The following is a 17,512-nucleotide window of genomic DNA, read 5'->3' as shown; positions in this document are numbered from 1 at the left end:
ATATATCACCAGAATTATTGCTTCAGTCCATGTTCTAGGTGGGTCCTTGTCTTGTAAGGCATAATTAAACACTCTGTATAAAAGCGAAGTAAGTTCTGCCTAAAAGCATTTATAGAATTTCCCTGGGAATCCATCTGCCCCAGAAGTCTTATTATTTTTAAGTGTTGCTATTACAAATTTCATTTTTTCCTTAGAAATTTACCCCCCTAAAGCTTTAGCCTCATTTTTGTTGAGTTTGGTAACGTTAACTTGCTAAAAGAATCTCTAGAAGTAGAATGGAAGGCAGATCTTTTAATTATCAGGCTCCTCTCCTATGGAACCAGCTCCCAGTTTTAGTCCGTGAGGCAGACACCCTGTCTGAGTGGCTTAGGTTATTCTGAGCTGTCTCTGTAGTTATGTTACTATAGGCTTAAGCTGCTGGAGGGCATAATGGCCACTTTCACCTTCTTCGCTACATTCTCACACTACTCTCCAATTTTGCATTATTTGCTGTTATTTCAGCTTCTAACTTTATGTTCTCTCTCTTTTCTCTTCCTAGAAGCTACACCTGGCCTCACTGTGTGTCTACCTGTGACACCTTCCTGGAGAGGGGCATCGTCCAAGTTTCTGCTGGCAACAACTTAATGCTCACCCTCTACCGATGATCCATATGGCCCTGTCTTTCAGTGTTTAACCCTTTCTCTCTCCTAGACATGGCAATTGACTGAGCTTCTACTGTGACTAACTCTGTGCTCTCTTTCAGACTCTAACCTTGAAAACTGGCTCAGAGTTTCTGTTCTTTCTTCCTAGATGAAACGACTAAAGGAACTACATCCATTAGCATTTACTTTTCCTTCCCATAGAAAGTACTCCTGGATCAGTGCTTCTTTGTTCTTTTTGTGTCTCTGCTCTGTTCTCTCAAACCCCCAGTCGGTCGTGGCAGATGGCCGCTCACACTGAGCCTGGTTCTGCTGGAGGTTTCTTCCTGTTAAAAGGGAGTTTTTCCTCTCCACTGTCGCTACATGCATGCTCAGTATGAGGGATTGCTGCAAAGTCAACGCCAGTGACTGTCCACTGTCTCTACATGCTCATCCAGGAGGAGTGAATGCTACAAATCTCTGACTCAATGCAATCTGCTGGGTTTCCTTAGATAGAAAAACTTTTTATCCAATTTGAATAAATAACTGAATCTGACTGCACTGTTTAATGGTTAGGATTAATTGGAATGTATGTACCGGATTTTTGTGAAGTGCCTTGAGACGACATGTGAATTGGCACTATATAAATAAACTGAATTGAATTGAAAACTGAATTGTATTTTTTTCACCCAGTCTTAATTTTTTGATCAAGAGTATACACCAGATGTCACTGTGACCCAATAAAAGTTTTCACTTTACCAGCTGTTGATCATTGTGTTATGTCAGTCATTTTCTACCGCTTATTCCATAGTGGGTCGCGGGGGAGGTGGTGCCTATCTCCAGCAGTCTATGGGCGAGAGGCGGGGTACACCCTGGACAGATTGCCAGTCCATCGCAGGGCAACACACAAACAACCATGCACACACTCATTCATACACCTAAGGTCAATTTAGAGTGACCAATTAACCTAACAGGCATGTCTTTGGACTGTGGGAGGAAGCCGGAGTACCCGGTGAGAACCCACGCATGCACAGGGAGAACATGCAAACTCCATGCAGAAAGACCCCAGGCTGGGAATTGAACCCAGGATCTTCTTGCTGCAAGGCAACAGTGCTACCAACTGCGCCACCGTGCAGCCCCATTGTGTTATGGTAACATAGAATGAAAATTAAAGACTTGCTGGCAAACTTACCACATCACTTTTGGTTGTGTAGACGGACTCGGACAAGCTCTCAATGGCCATCCATTTGATTGGCATACGGATAACGACTTTCTGACGGTAATAATTGCTGCTATGGACCCTCTTAGAAAGGCCGAAGTCAGCTACACAAACCCTAAGATCATCCCCCAGCCTGTTCAAAGACAGATACATATTTACAATATTGTGCAAAAGTTTTAGGCAGGTGTGAAAAAATGCTGTAAGCAAAGAATGCTTTCAAAAATGGAAGTGTTAATCATTTATTTTCATCAATCAACAAAATGCAGTAAATGAACAAAAGAGAAATCTAAATCAAATTAGTATTTGGTGTTACCACCTGTAATGAATAGCTTCATTACGTATGCTGGAACACTTAAAATGCTGTTTTGAATATTGTTGAAAGAACAAATTACACTGTGAAAGAGATTGGAGTCTTTTATTCTTAGTTTGTGGGTGTTTTAGGCAGCTTCTTCTCAGCTGGTACTGATGATGACCTGTCCTGGTAAACAAACATAACAAATGGATAAAATACCAGTATTGTGACTAATCTTTGGAATTAATTGTTTTCCAGTGTATTGTTAAACAAATGACTTACCTCTGTCTCTTCCTCTGTAGGGTGTTTGGGCTAAAAGATTCCCCAGGCGCCTGAGCACCTTTTAAAGGTTCCGGAAAAGACCGTTATAAATTGAAGGGGAGGAGTAAACTGTGTGTTTAACACTATAAGTCTTTAGTGTTAACGACTTAAGCCTAGGTACAGACTTGTTTTAGAGATGTTTAGTAATAATGTTTGTTAAATAAAGTGATGTTTTAGCTATATTGTATGTATGTTAGTGTATATGTTTGTTTCACCTGTCATGGTAGGTCTGTTAATGGAAGGGGCTATAAAAGACTGCCGGTTAACAAACTGAGGGTGGCTGTAGCTGTGACCACGTGTGACTTGTGTAACAGGGTCTTGTACCTGTATGTCTTCAGTGTTGGTGAATAAACACCCAGTGGGCCTGCACCTTTTCTCTGCCTCAAGCCTCCTGCCTTAATCAGTTGCCAAGGGCTATTCTAACACCACCCTTTGCCTCCAAAACAGCATCAATTCTTCAAGGTACACTTGCACACAGTTTTTGAAGGAACTCGGCTGGTAGGTTGTTCCAAAGATCTTGGAGAACTAACCACAGTCTTTTGTGGATGTAGGCTTTCTTACATCCTTCTGTGTCTTCGTGTATTCCCAGACACATTCCATGATGTTGAGGTCAGGGCTCTGTGGGGGCCACACCATCACTTCCAGTAAGTCTTGTTGTTCTTTGCACTGAAGATAGTTCTTAATGACTTTGACTGTATGGGTTCGCTCACTTAGCATTTTGTAAATTGATAAAAATAAACAATCATCATTTAAATTTCTAAGAGCATTCTTTGTTTACAGCATTTTTTTTCACACCTGCCTAAAACACACACTGTATATGGGAGGATGCAAAAGCATATCCACATATGTAAATTATCATCCTAATCTTCATCTCTCTATTTTCCACTTTCAAAGGTCAAACTCACATGCAGTTGCGTGCAGCCAGGTCTCTATGCAGAAATCCCTTTGAGCTCAAATAGTCCATCCCTGATGCAATGTCAGTCATAAACTGCAAGAGTTTTTGGTGTGGAACAAACTGTATGGGGAAGAGCAGGATGATTTTCATTGCAGAAAATTTTGTAAGAACATTGACACATTCAGGCTAACATTTTCTTGAACTGGCTGCACTGTGGCGCAGTTGGTTGCACTGTTGCCTTTCATTATGAAGGGCCGCTGGGGGTATTTCTGCGTGGAGTTTGCATGTTCTACCTGTGGCATCTCTCAGGGTTCTCTGGCTTCCTCCCACAGTCCAAAAACATGATTCTTAGGTGAATTGGTCTCTCTAAATTGCCTTTAGGTGTGAATGGGTATGTGCATGGTTGTTTGTCCTGTATGTCTCTGTGTTGCCCTGCAATAGACTGGCAACCTGTCCAGGATATACCCTGCCTCTCACCTGTAGACTGCTGGAGATAGGCACCACATCCACAGCAATTCAGTATGGAAGAAGCGTATATGAAAATGCATAGATGGATGGATTTTCTCCTGAGAATTTTCTATTTTCTCTTGAGAATTTAAACAACTCAAGTACTTAAAAATAATCACAAGTTCACAAATATTGCTTTGTGTTGTTTATTTAGCTTTTCTTTGTTTTAGGCTTGATAGTTTTCAGTTTGTACATTTGTAAGTTGTACATTTTTTGTTAGCAACATTTGCTAATTCTGTGTGCCCATTAGATCATTTCTGAGCTTCTGGATCAGTGTTTTTCATAAATACCTTTTAGTTTTTTGTTGCCTTTGTTATTTAATGTAATAGTACGAGTTTAACAGAACTTTTATATTTCAGGGGTTATATAATAAGTCCTGTTTTTCCCTGCTAGCTAGAAGCTACCACATCTGTTGCAATACCAACAATAGCTTCCATTTGTTGATTGCAAGGTAATCTGACTTCCAATCATGAACTATTATGAAACAGAAGATAATAGATAATGGGTCAATGAGTCAATAATGTATCAAATTTAACAGGCATTATTATTTATTATTTTGCAAGATGTCATTTTGCAAATGATTATACAACAGATAAGATCGGTTTATAATTGCTAAGTCTAATAAATATATAATAATCTGTAGATTTTACCAACATTTTTCTTCTGATTGGGCCTAGTATTAACATTTGGAGTGACAGATTCAACAGAGAATTCATCGGGACAACTAAAAATTAGGGTGATGGCAAGCTTGCCTTCCAAACTCAAAAAGGGGAGCTAATCACCAAAGACAAATTGTCAAAATATCAGTGAAAACATGCAAAAAGTTGGTCGACAATTATAAGGTTTTAATTACTGCAATGCCATCCATCCATTGTCTATACCAACTTGTCTTTGTAGAGCTGCTGGGAGGGGCTGGTGCGTTCTATGGGGAAGAGGCAAGGTACACCCAGGACAGGTCACCAGTCCATCACATGGCAACACAGACACAAAGGACAGATAATTATACATGCACTCATAAGTAAGGGCAATTTAGAGACTAGTTATCCTAACAGTCATGTTTATGGACTATGAGAGGAAGCCAGAGTACCCATAAAGAACCTATGCATGTACGGGGAGAACATGGCAACTCCATGTAGACTCCTAGGCCAGGGTTCTGTGAAGTTAAACTTTGAAAGTGCCTTTTGTGCTAATGAGGTGACACTCTGTCTGCCCTGACAAAAGGTTTTCAATTCCCTTCCTGCTCCCTCCTGCTGGAACCCCCGCTATAAAATGCAAGATAAAGGGAACATTTATTTCAGAGGAGTCGAGACATCTGGGTGAGAATTAAATCAATTCTAATCCCATTTAAGAGCTGTCATGTAACGTTTAAGATTACAAAAACACAAGAGTGCGTTGTGATATAAATGTGATAAATTTTCCTGTTTATAAGAAGCTACAGAGTCATTACAAGCAGGATTTGAGGCGCTTCCTGAAAAATATGACAGATTAGTGGCTGATTTTTGACAAGCTGATTTGATCAGAATATTACTGGATCTGTTAAACTGACGCCATGGACCCAGCCAGTCAAGATATCAACCTGAACTCTCCCAACAAAGGTCTCAATAGGGATTGTTCAGGCAACCTGTCCGATGTTCAGTTGGAAGGAGCCATTTGGAACTCGGCTTAGCCTCTTCCTCCGTCAGGGAGGGAGGAAGAAGCCGAGGAGCTCTTCATCGAACTAACAAAGGTGGAGGAGGAGATCAAAACCCTGTGCCAGAGAATTAAATAAATTCTCACCTCTGCTTCTCCATGTAGGGGGGGCAGCCTACATGGGGTTTATATAGGGAGGTGGTTTCCTTGTCTGGTCAGAACAAATTTGGCTCAGTTCAGTAGCACATGGCTGATGCTGGAAAATGTCTCCCTTATAATACTAAATTAATAAAGCTGATTGAAAGATGATCAACAATCTCCATAACAGGGTCAAAGTATTTTCCATTGGTAATTGAAGAGTATGAATAATTTTGCCAAAGCTTAAAAAATGAGAAACAAAAACGGATTAATTATTTTTTCAAAATATTGCTTTTAGAATGTTTGAGACAGGCATGTTTTCAAACACTCAAAATGTTTATTTCACTCCATATGTAATGAATCTACCGTTTCACTAAGTGTTATTTAAATGCATACATATGTATATATGTACATATCTATCTATCTATCTATATATATATATATATATATATATATATATATACACACACATATATATATACATCTATATACATTGTAGGAGATATATCAGTTGTAAACATTTTTTTTATAGTTTAGATTCCTTAAAGTAGCCGCCCTTTGCTGTAATCACTGAAATATTAACCTTTGCTGGTCTCTCAATGAACCTCTGGGAAGTTCTTTCAAGAAAACCATTTCAGGTGACCACCTCATTGAGCTCATGGAGAGAACGCCAAGAGAGCAAAGTAGTAATCAAAGCAAAGGGTGGCTATTTTGAAGAATCTAAAAAAAATATTTCACCTTTTAAAAATGTGTTATTTCACACTTTTTGTTTACTATATAATACCATATAGTCGTTCACAGTTTTGTTGCCTTTGGTGAGAATGTACAATGTAAATATATATAGATATATATCTATATTTATATCTATAGATATAGATATATGTGTGTGTGTGTGTGTGTGTTTTTGTTCTAACAGCACCTCACCATTGGGATGTCACCATAGCGTGTAGCAATAAGGAAGCGCCGTAGGTCCCCATGTTTCATGAATGGAAGGATGACTAGAGGAAAAGGCAGAGGAGAATCCTCCTCTTTTTTTAAAGTGACACCTGCAGGAAAAACAAACATCTATCACAAGACTGCTGCTTCTGCTTAAAACTACAGGCAACTAATAAAAAAAAAAACATGCATTTTCAGTACAAATCCCATCCTCCTTGAACCACCATCTTAACCTGTTGGAGGGGTTTGAGTGCTCGAATGACCTTAGAGGCTGTGTTGTCTGAGCCTTAAATGCCCTTGGCAGGGTCTACCATAGCAAACAGGTTCTGGGTGATGGATCAGACAAAGAGTGGTTCACAAAGCCTTCATGAGGACTATTAAATCAAGGCACGTGATATCGCCTAGGCAGGAAGCCGATGATCGACTTTGTAAGCGTGTCTTCAGACCTTTGGCCGTATGTCTTTGACATTTGGGTTAAGAAAGAGGCTGAGCTGTCCATTGATCACCACTTGGTGGTGAGTTGGATACGCTGGAAAAGGAGAAAGGCGGACAGACTTGACATTCCGAAGCATATAGTGAGGGTCTTGCTGGGAACGTCTGGTGGAGCCCTCGCTATGGCCAGGGATTTATTCAATTCAGTTCAATTCCAAATTCAAAAATACTTTATTAATCCGGTGCTTCCCCCTCCTGAGGCGCCAGACGGTTTGCCAGAATTTCTTCGAGGCCAACCGGTAGTCCTTCTCCATGGCCTCACCGAACTCCTCCCAGGCCCGTGTTTTTGCCTCTGCCACCGCCCGGGCCGCAGCCCGCTTGGCCTCACGGTACCCGTCAGCCGCCTCAGGAGTCCCACAAGCCAACCACAGCCGATAGGACTCCTTCTTCAGCTTGACAGCATCCCTTACTGCCGGTGTCCACCACCGGGTTCTGGGATTGCCGCCGCGACAGGCACCGCAGACCTTACGGCCGCAGCTATGGGCAGCAGCATCGACAATAGATGCGAAGAACATGGTCCACTCGGACTCTATGTCTCCAACATCCCGCGGGATCTGGTCAAAGCTCTCCCGGAGGTGGGAGTTGAATACATCCCTGGCCGAGGGCTCTGCCAGGCGTTCCCAGCAGACCCTCACTATGCGCTTGGGCCTGCCAAGTCTGTCCGGCTTTCTCCTCCTCCAGCGGATCCAACTCACCACCAGGTGGTGATCAGTGGACAGCTCAGCCCCTCTCTTCACCCGAGTGTCCACAACATGCGGCCGAAGGTCTGATGATACGACAACAAAGTCGATCATCAACCTCCTGCCTAGGGTGTCCTGGTGCCAAGTGCACTGATGGACACCCTTATGTTTGAACGTGGTGTTCATCATGGACAATCCGTGACTAGCACAGAAGTCCAATAACAAAACCCCACTCGGATTCAGATCGGGGAGGCCATTCCTCCCGATCACGCCTCTCCAGGTGTCACTGTCATTTCCCACGTGGGCGTTGAAGTCCCCCAGCAGAATAATGGAGTCCCCGGGAGGGGCACTATCCAGCACCCCCGACAGGGACACCAAGAAGGCCGGGTACTCCGCAGTACCGCTCGGCCCGTAGGCCGAGACGACAGTCAGAGACCTATCCCCAACCCGAAGGCGCAGGGATACGACCCTCTCATCCACTGGGGTAAACCCAAACACGAGACGGCTGAGCTGGGGGGCAACAAGCAAACCCACACCAGCCCGCCGCCTCTCCCCGTGGGCCACTCCAGAGTAGAAGAGAGTCCAACCCCTCAGTCCAACTGTCCGGCGCCTCAGGAGGGGGAAGCAGTGCTTTGCCAACACTGTGTTATAGTGGGGGTGGGAGGCTGCTGACCTCAACTGAGGACATTATCGGGCGGTGGAAGGAGTACTTCGAGGATCTCCTCAATCCTGCCATCACACATTCCGTGGTGGAAACAGGCTGGGGACTCGGGGCTGGACTCTTTCATCACCCAGGCTGAAGTCACCGAGGTGGTTAAAAAGCTCTGCGGTGGCAAGGCTTCGGGGGTGGATGAGAGCCGCCCTGAGTACCTCAAGTCTCTGGATGTTGTTGGGCTGTCATGGTTGACACGCCTCTTCAACATTGCGTGGCGGACGGGGACAGTGCCTCTGGACTGGCAGACTGGGGTGGTGGTCCCCCTTTATAAGAAGGGGGACCGGAGGGTGTGTTCCAACTACAGGGGGATTACACTCCTCAGCCTCCCTGGTAAGGCCTACACCAGGGTATTGGAGAGGAGAGTCCGGCCGATAGTCGAACCTCGGCTTCAAGAGGAGCAGTGTGGTTTTCATCCCAGCCGTGGAACACTGGACCGGCTCTATACCCTCTACAGGGTGCTCGAGGGTTCATGGGAGTTTGCCTAACCGGTTCACATGTGTTTTGTGGACCTGGAGAAGGCATTCGACTGTGTCCCTCGTGATGCCCTGTGGGGGGTGCTCCAGGTGTATGGAATCGGGGGCCCTTTATTAGGGGCCATCCGGTCCCTGTACGAGCGGAGCAGGAGTTTGGTCCGCATTGCCGGCACTAAGTCGGACCTGTTCCCGGTGCATGTTGGACTTCAGCAGGGCTGCCCTTTGTCACCGGTCCTGTTCATAACTTTTATGGACAGGATTTCTAGACGCAGCCAAAGGCCGGAGGGGGTCTGGTTTGGGGACCAGTGGATTTCGTCTCTTCTTTTTGCAGATGACGTGGTCCTGCTGGCCCCCTCTAACCAAGACCTACAGCATGCGCTGGGGCGGTTCGCAGCCGAGTGTGAAGTGGCTGGGATGAAGATCAGCTCCTCCAAGTCCGAGGCCATGGTACTCGACCGGAAAAGGGTGGTTTGTCCTCTTCAGGTTGGAGGGGAGTTCCTGCCTCAAGTGGAGGAGTTTAAGTATCTTGGGGTCTTGTTCACGAGTGGGGGAAAAATGGAGCAGGAGATCAACAGACGGATCGATGCGGCTGCCGCAGTAATGGGGGCACTGTGCCGGTCCGTTGTGGTGAAGAGACAGCTGAGCCGAAAAGCAAAGCTCTCAATCTACCGGTCGGTCTACGTTCCTCCCCTCACCTATGGCCATGAACTTTGGGTCATGACCGAAAGAACGAGATCCCGGATACAACCGGCTGAAATGAGCTTCCTCCGTAGGGTGGCCGGGCACTCCCTTAGAGATAGAGTGAGGAGCTCGGCCATCCGGGAGGGGCTCGGAGTAGAGCCGCTGCTCCTCCACATCGAGAGGAGCCAGTTGAGGTGGCTCGGGCATCTATACCGGATGCCTCCTGGACGCCTTCCTCGGGAGGTGTTCCAGGCACGTCCCACCGGGAGGAGGCCCAGGGGACGGCCCAGGACATGCTGGAGGGACTATGTTTCTCGGCTGGCCTGGGAACGCCTTGGGCTCCACCCGGAGGAGCTGGAGGAGGTATCTGGGGAGAGGGAAGTCTGGGCGTCTCTGCTGAGTCTGCTGCCCCCGCGACCCGGTCCCGGATAAGCGGAAGACGACGAGTACGAGTACGAGTATGAAGAAATTAAATGTTGCTGTAGCTCATTATGTAGGTTTCTTCAAAGACCCGTTGTAGATGCTGTTGGCTGTGGGCAGGCAGGATCTCCTGTAGTGGTCTGTCTTACAGCGGATCTGAAGAAGCCTCTGACTGAAGACACTGTGTTGTTGTAGGACAGTCTCATGAAAAGGATGCTCAGGGTTCTCCATAATGTTCTTCATTTTATGAAAAATCCTTCTTTGTACAATGATCTCCAGAGGTTCCAGAGGAGTCTCCAGAACAGAGCCAGCCTTCTTTATCGGCTTGTTGAGCTTTTTTAAGTCCCTGGCTCTGATGCTGCTTCCCCAGTAGATGATGACAAAAGAGATCACACTTTCCACAACAGACTTATAGAAGATATGCAGCATCTTGCTGCAAATACCGAAGGTTGCTTATTGTAGATTGCTTCACAGTTGCATCTCCACTCCAGTCTGTTGTCCAGATGAACACCAAGGTATTTATACTCCTCCACCACCTCCACCTCTTCTCCCTTGATGGAAATAGTGTCTGACTTATTCTTGTTTCTCTTAAAATCTACAATCATCTCCTTTGTTTTAGTCACGTTCAAGATGAGATGATTGTTTCCACACCATGCCACAAAATGGTCCACCAGGTCCCTGTACTCATCTTCTTATCCATCTCTGATGTACCCCACGATGATTGGAGACATAGAGTTCGAGTGGACCATGTTGTCTATTGCCAATGCCTATAGCTGTGGCCGTAAGGTCTGCGGTGCCAGTCGCCCCGGCAATTCCCAAACCCGGTGGTGGACACAGACAGTAGGGGATGCTGTCAAGCTAAAGAAGGAGTCCTATCGGCTGTTGTTGGCTTGTGGGACTCCTGAGGTGGCTGACAGGTACAGGGAGGCCAAGCGTGCTGCAGCCCGGGCTGTGGAAGGTGTTAGGGTTTGAAAACCTTTGTTTTGTTTATCACTCATGTCTGCTCTAAGTGCTTTTCCCTCCTACATGCCATAGAAAGGGATATGTGGGAGGCGAGTGAGTTATGATTACCAAGTCCTCACTCCCTCTCTGTTTAAAATCAAGACACATGAACCCTAACCTTTCTGACCCCACACACACACACACACACACCCTGAATGTTTGTTGAACTGTGTGTGAACCAGCATGTATAAATAAAGAGGGAGGGGTGCCAACACTTTGTAGTCTGCACTGCTGAGTGTGACCTACCCTGGCAAGTAAATTGACTATATCGTTCTTGCCTCTGAGTTGACTAAATAATACCTAACATTAACTTGGTACTTCGAGCCAGAGATTATAAGAACTAAACTGATCTTATTTTTCTTTGCAATGACTGGCGGATCTCCGTGAACAGCCTGACGTCGAGTTAAGCGCTGCCGCACAGCCGCACCTAGGCCTGATGGCTGAAAGTCCCGGTGTGTGACATTCGCATCTGGCCGGTGGGTTATTGTCTTGCTCGACACCGGGTGACTCTGGGAGGAACTGTGTGAGTGCTGCTGTGTGTGTTTGGAGGACTAAGCATTTTTGGAAGAATCATAGCAAGATTCTGTTGGTCCTGTGTTTTCTTTTGCCCAGATTAATACCTTTTATCTGGGACATTCATACTCTACAAATATATCTGGGTGAGAAGTTGCTCTGTATTATTATTATTATTTTTCTTTTTTTATTATTACACATTAACCATCATCTCCTAAAAAATGAAAGGAAAAGGTGGGGATGATTGTGTTAAATGTGCTTTAACTTGGGAAGATAAGTTTGGTTTTTCACAGAGTGGAAGTTTGAGTGTAAATAAGTTAAATAGTTTAAATAGTTTCGAGTAAAACAGTTGATGGATGGAGATGAGAAAAGTAAAAAACATAAGAAAAAGATTAAAAAGCACAGAGTGCATCAATTAAGGTGTTAGAGTTAAAACGTTCCTGCAGGAAGTTTCGTTTGTCTTAAATATTGCGATCAGTCGGAAAAGAAAGGAGTATAGTGCATGTTATGGTGGACAACTGACTGACTGAATGATAATATTTCTGTGTGCAAAATTTGAACCTATACTAAACTTTTTCATCTGCCTCTCTCACACACACATACACACATGTATGAGATTTGAGTGCAACTTCTGCGTTTTTGAGTCTGGACTTTAGAAACCTGCCCTTCCCATGGCTACTCCACCAGAGACGCTTCTTCAGCATGGCCTGAAAGAGAGGGAGCCTGCCTGCCTGCTGCTGCAAATCACAGTGTGAGTTTCCATCAGAACGAAACTCAGAAGAAGTCTGGCCCAAACCCACTGAGATGGACAATGATCCATGCTGTTTGCCAGAGCCGGAAGAGTGATACACTGGATTTATATTGAAAGCACATCTTATGCGGGCAGAAGAGAAACAGGCCTGAGCAAAGTTCTTTCTCCCTCCTGGAGAAGATAAAGTGTACAAGGAGTGAAGGTCCCACCAACAGACCTGAAAGGCTTGGGTTGTTTTTGGACTGATAGAGGACTGTGTGACAGTCTGACTTTGGAGTGATTACGAAACCGATGGGGGTAACGTACAGACACACACACATTTCCATAAATCTTTTCCTATTTTCTGCAACAAAGAACGCTTATTAACCGCTGCTCATGTGACACGCTGGCTTGACGTTGATAGATATAGAGGGCTAAAATATTATTTTAGGGTTAGAAAAGTATCTTCAAAAGGGTGATAACTTAACTCATTTGATACTTTCCAGTTAATTCTTTTAGAGAAGCAAGTTCTCTTTCGTCGTGGAATATTCAGGGTCAATTATTATAGTTATTAAAAGTTATTAAAATGCAGAGAAAGTTGCATCTCCAAAGCTCAGCAGTAACTATGTGTTTCTATGTCATTCTCAGGACAGATCTCATGAAGGAGCATTTTCAAAACCCATTGCATGCGTAACACCTGATGGGCTTCTCTTTCAGGTATTTTTTCCTGTTGTCAGTTTGTATCCCATAAATCTAATGGGTAGAGACCTCATTAAAACAGGCTTAGTTCTACTGCAGATGGTCTTCATACAGTCTCTGACACAGTAGGGGTGCAGTTTTTGTCCGCAAGTGCTAACTGACGCTTATGGAAAGCACAAATTCATTGTTTTTCACAGCAGCTGCTGGGAAGAGGTTAAATACATTTTTTTCTTTACCTCTTCTGATTCATGCAGCGTGTTTATTTACACTGTACCTTATATCAGGTCCTGACAAAAACTATGCAGGTTCTTTTTTCTCCCTTTGGGGAAGGAAAGGAAACCTAATCAGTTCTGTGCTGCACAGAAATATTAAAACACTTGTTGTTTTCTAAGATATCACTGGCTAAAACATTTTAAACTTTTGAGAGTAATTGGTTTTGTTAAACACATTTTCCTTGGTAAAACAAACCTTTAAAATGAGAATGGGAAAAATTGGGTTATTTTTGAAGGTAAGAAAGAATCTGATTGGACAGTGGTACCACACAAAAATTAAAACAGATCTAAGCTAATGATGGGTTCCAGTCATTTGGTGGCTTTGAAATGCAATAATACTCAAAATTTCTATTCTTGTTTTGTTGGAATGAATGTTTGTTTATATGTTGCATGAAACAATAATCCATGTTTAGAATAATGTTTCTAAATCCCAGATTGATTAAAACCTTGAGTTTCCAGGAGAGTTAAGAAGCAGCTTGTTTCTGAGGTAGGTGCATGTTAACAGTTTTGCTGTTTAAGGTTCACTAAGATGGGTTGGAATGAAGAAACTGTGGGTCCGCCCATTGTGCCAATCAGAGGTTAGTTCTGCCTGACTCCGCCCACCTACCAGGTTGGTTCACGCCTTTGCTGTCATGGTAACGCTCAGCACCTTCCTTCCTGAGTTCTAACACTGTTTAAGAGACAATAGAATCAAAATGCTTGTAGTGATTGTTGCCTTAAAAACATGTTTTTTGTATAATAATTAAGGATGTAGCATGACATTTAGGTTTATGTGTTTTACTATTAAAAGGTTAATGAAATAGTTTAAACTAATTTGAAGAATTAGTTTTGCATACAGAACCATTGGTGATTTATTAGATTGAAAGTTTTCCCTGGTGCCATTAAGCTAACTGATAGTTCAAGATATGCCAAAAGTAAGGAATATATTTTTGATAAAGTATCAGAGTTATGATTTCATACTTGACAGGAATTATTTATTAGATTAAATTTGTAGAGTGTATGCGTCAAAATTACATTAGATGTCCATTAATCTAATACTTATCTTCATACAAGACAAATCAGGATGATATGTGACTTATTTCTAAGTGAAATATTGATGAACTGTACAACGACTGAAGTTTGTGTTTTGTTGTTAATGGAACTGAGTTACAGTTAAAAACATCTGGATTTTATTTATGTTGCTTTTGTTAAATTCATAGAAACACATAGTTATGTCAGAATTCATTTTGTTGGTTGTATGTATTGTGATCTTGGTTACTAGAACATTCTTGTTTAAACCTTTTGCTGGATTGTCGCATGGGTTGGACCCTGCGCCAGAAGGGCGGAATGTCGGAATAAAGTAACATGGGGATATTGCCAAGATCAATTTTTCCCACATCTTTGTGTGAAGATAGGATGTTGTTTTACTGTCAAAACCTGTCCACTGTGTTTTCTCAAGTTTCACAGACAAGGCTGCATTACCAGAAACAGCCACTTCCACCCTCCAGTCCTTTATCCCTGGCGACTGGATTCTGATCAGAGAATCTAGGAGAAAACACTGGAAGTCCAGGCGCTGGAATGGCCCATATCAGATCCTACTAGACACCCAGGAAAGCTGCAGGAAAGCTCCAGCTCCTCCAGCTTCATCTGGCTTTCAGGACACAAGTCATCTTCCAACTGGATCATCCACGGCCCGAAAGGTGTGAGGACAGCGAACCACCACAAGACAAAGAACTGTAAGCTGATCCCTGGCGAGTGATTGAACAGGTGGTTGAAGAACACTGTTTTTTTTAAAAGGTCCCAATCCCTTGGGCAGTGCAACGTTATTTCAGAATCTACTTAAGGCCATCGCATTGCCTGAAAGTTAGAAATCATAAGGTCATTTGCCTCACTGCACACACACCACAGTGAGAGACACATAGGAAACATACAGGGAAGACCTCTACACATTGCACATAACCTTTCTCTGGATGATGGACTGGCGATGTCTGTAACAGAGACTGTCAAACATGCGCCATGATGCTTATTCTCCTTAATTTCTTAACATTTGGTGGGTACTAGGCGCTCCTTTACCTGGACAGCAAGGGTCAGCCAAATTCTTTTCTCCCACTTTGACAGCGAAACTGACTCTGAGGAGGAAATCTCGGCTGTTTTTATCTAACTTTCATGTTTATTGCTTGATATTTATCATTATGGTACAAATTTGAATGTGTTCATTTCCACCGTTGTTTAGTTGGACTATGGAAGCCTAACTTCCAGCAGGTTAGAGTTCCTGTTTCTAAACATATTTCTAGAGGAGCTTCCTACGACCGCCCACCTGTACCAGACTGGTAACAGGACAGCTTGAAGCGCATAAGCCACTCAGGAGAGGCAGCAGGATTTTTGAGTTTTGTTTATAATTTGTTTTCAGTACCAGAAGAAAGGACATTCCACTTCAAGGTCACGATGCAGTTAAATGGAAGATGTTCTGTTCTGATGCAAATGATTGGTATTTTTATTACTCCTGTGTTCATTTGAAGAAAGGTACAACAAAGACAATGTGTGGCTAATCTGAGTAATTACGCCAATAGTACTCATCAGCTGATTTGAAGAGAGATTCATCACTTTTCTGATTACCAAATGAGACAAAGTACACTGATGACATGAACGAGGCTTGTTTTAATTCTTTTACTTTTATTACATTTTATTTTCTTTGATTTATTATATTGTTTTATTATTGTTGTACTCTACCATGCCCCTTAGGGGGAGGGGCGTGTGAGTATTTTTCCCACAATATAATCTGCTTTCCGTCCGTGGGTTTTTCGCTCACACAGTGTTTTCTTTTATATGTATGTAAGCATGACTTTCTCCGTGATAAAAAAGGGGGGACTGTTAGGGTTTGAAAACTTTTGTAGTGTTTATCACTCATGTCTGCTCTAAGTGCTTTTCCTTCCTACATACCATAGAAAGGGATATGTGGGAGGCGAGTGAGTTATGATTACCATGTCCTCACTCCCTCTCTGTTTAAAATCAAGACACATGAACCCTAACCTTTCTGACCCCACACACACACACACACGCACACACACACACACACACACCCTGAATGTTTGTTGAACTGTGTGTGAACCAGCATGTATAAATAAAGAGGGAGGGATGCCAACACTTTGTAGTCTGCACTGCAGAGTGTGACCTACCCTTGCAAGTAAATCGTATCGTTCTTGCCTCTGAGTTGACTAAATAATACCTAACAGAAGGCAAAAACTCAGTGAGGCCATGGAGGAGTACAGGTTGGCCTCGAAATGTTCTCCTCAATGCTGTCATACCTTCCCTGGTGGAAGCCGAGACTGGGGACTCAGAGTTGGATTCTTTCATTACCCAGGCTGAAGTCACCGAGGTGGTTAAAAAGCTCCAGAGTGGCAGGGCTTCGGGGATGGATGAAATCCGCCCTGAGTACCTAAGTAGGACATGTTCCCGGTGCATGTCGGACTCTGGCAGGGCTGCCCTTTGTCACCGGTCCTGTTCATAACTTTTATGGACAGGATTTCTATGTGCAGCCAAGGGCTGAAGGGGGTCCGGTTCTGGGACCAGTGGATTTTGTCTCTTCTTTTTGCAGATGATGTGGTCCTGCTGGACCACTCTAGCTGCGACCAACAGCATCCGCTGGGGCGGTTCGCAGCCGAGTGTGAAGCGGCTGTGATGAGTATCAGTCCAGGGCCATGGTTCCTGACCGGAAAGGGTGGCTTGTCCTCTTCAGGTGGAGTGGACTTCCTGCCTCAAGTGTAGGAGTTTAAGTATCTTGAGATCGACAAATGGATCATGGCGGCTGCCACAGTAATGGGGATGCTTTGCTGGTCCATAGTGGTGAAAAGAGAGCTGAACCGAAAAGCGAAGCTCTCAATTTACCGGTCAGTCTATGTTCCTACCCTCACCTATGGCTACGAATACAAGTACAAAACCCTCCCAAAAATTAGTTGTAGGTCATTCAAATTAACATTTATTTGCAAAAGAATAGATGTGTGTGTTATATGGTGTAACTCTTCTAACTGAGGAAATAGGAGGGCCTTTAGTGACCAGTGTGAAAGGAAAATAAAAGTTTTACACTAGCATTTCACCTGAATTTAGCTCGAATCATGCATCTTTGGGAAAGCTCTTACCAAGCAGTTTGACAACGTTTTCATGATCAAAACTCTTCATTATCTCTGCCTCTCTCAAAAACTCATGCAAGTCTTGCTGGCTGTGAATTCCAACTAGAATCATAGAGACAGAAAACTGATCAGAAAGGAGACCTGGCTTAGTAGGGTTCTGATGAGAGATTTAATA

The 17,512-nt window shown here is 43.7% G+C and overlaps 1 protein-coding gene across 6 annotated transcripts in view; it reads right to left on the bottom strand.

Moving 5' to 3' along the window:
* si:ch73-40a2.1 (ephrin type-A receptor 5) overlaps positions 1 to 17,512 on the bottom strand; it is a 48,256-nt gene that overhangs the window by 13,497 nt on the left and 17,247 nt on the right. For 3 of the 6 annotated variants that reach the window (XM_047385432.1, XM_047385434.1, XM_047385435.1), the window contains 4 exons: positions 17,347 to 17,439; positions 6,543 to 6,664; positions 3,355 to 3,464; positions 1,810 to 1,969 (listed from right to left, as the gene is read on the bottom strand). In XM_047385432.1, the coding sequence (XP_047241388.1) occupies positions 1,810 to 1,969; positions 3,355 to 3,464; positions 6,543 to 6,664; positions 17,347 to 17,439 (485 nt within the window). Of the gene's footprint in view, positions 1 to 1,809; positions 1,970 to 2,228; positions 3,068 to 3,354; positions 3,465 to 6,542; positions 6,665 to 17,346; positions 17,440 to 17,512 lie in introns of those variants that run through there. The other 3 variants (XR_007041310.1, XR_007041309.1, XM_047385433.1) reach the window with 3 other exon arrangements.

This window comes from Girardinichthys multiradiatus, chromosome 14, assembly GCF_021462225.1.
Source record: "Girardinichthys multiradiatus isolate DD_20200921_A chromosome 14, DD_fGirMul_XY1, whole genome shotgun sequence".
Taxonomy (NCBI): Eukaryota; Metazoa; Chordata; class Actinopteri; order Cyprinodontiformes; family Goodeidae; genus Girardinichthys; species Girardinichthys multiradiatus.
The sequence above is the reverse complement of the archived record's forward strand: the minus strand, read 5'-3'. Positions and strand labels throughout refer to the sequence as shown.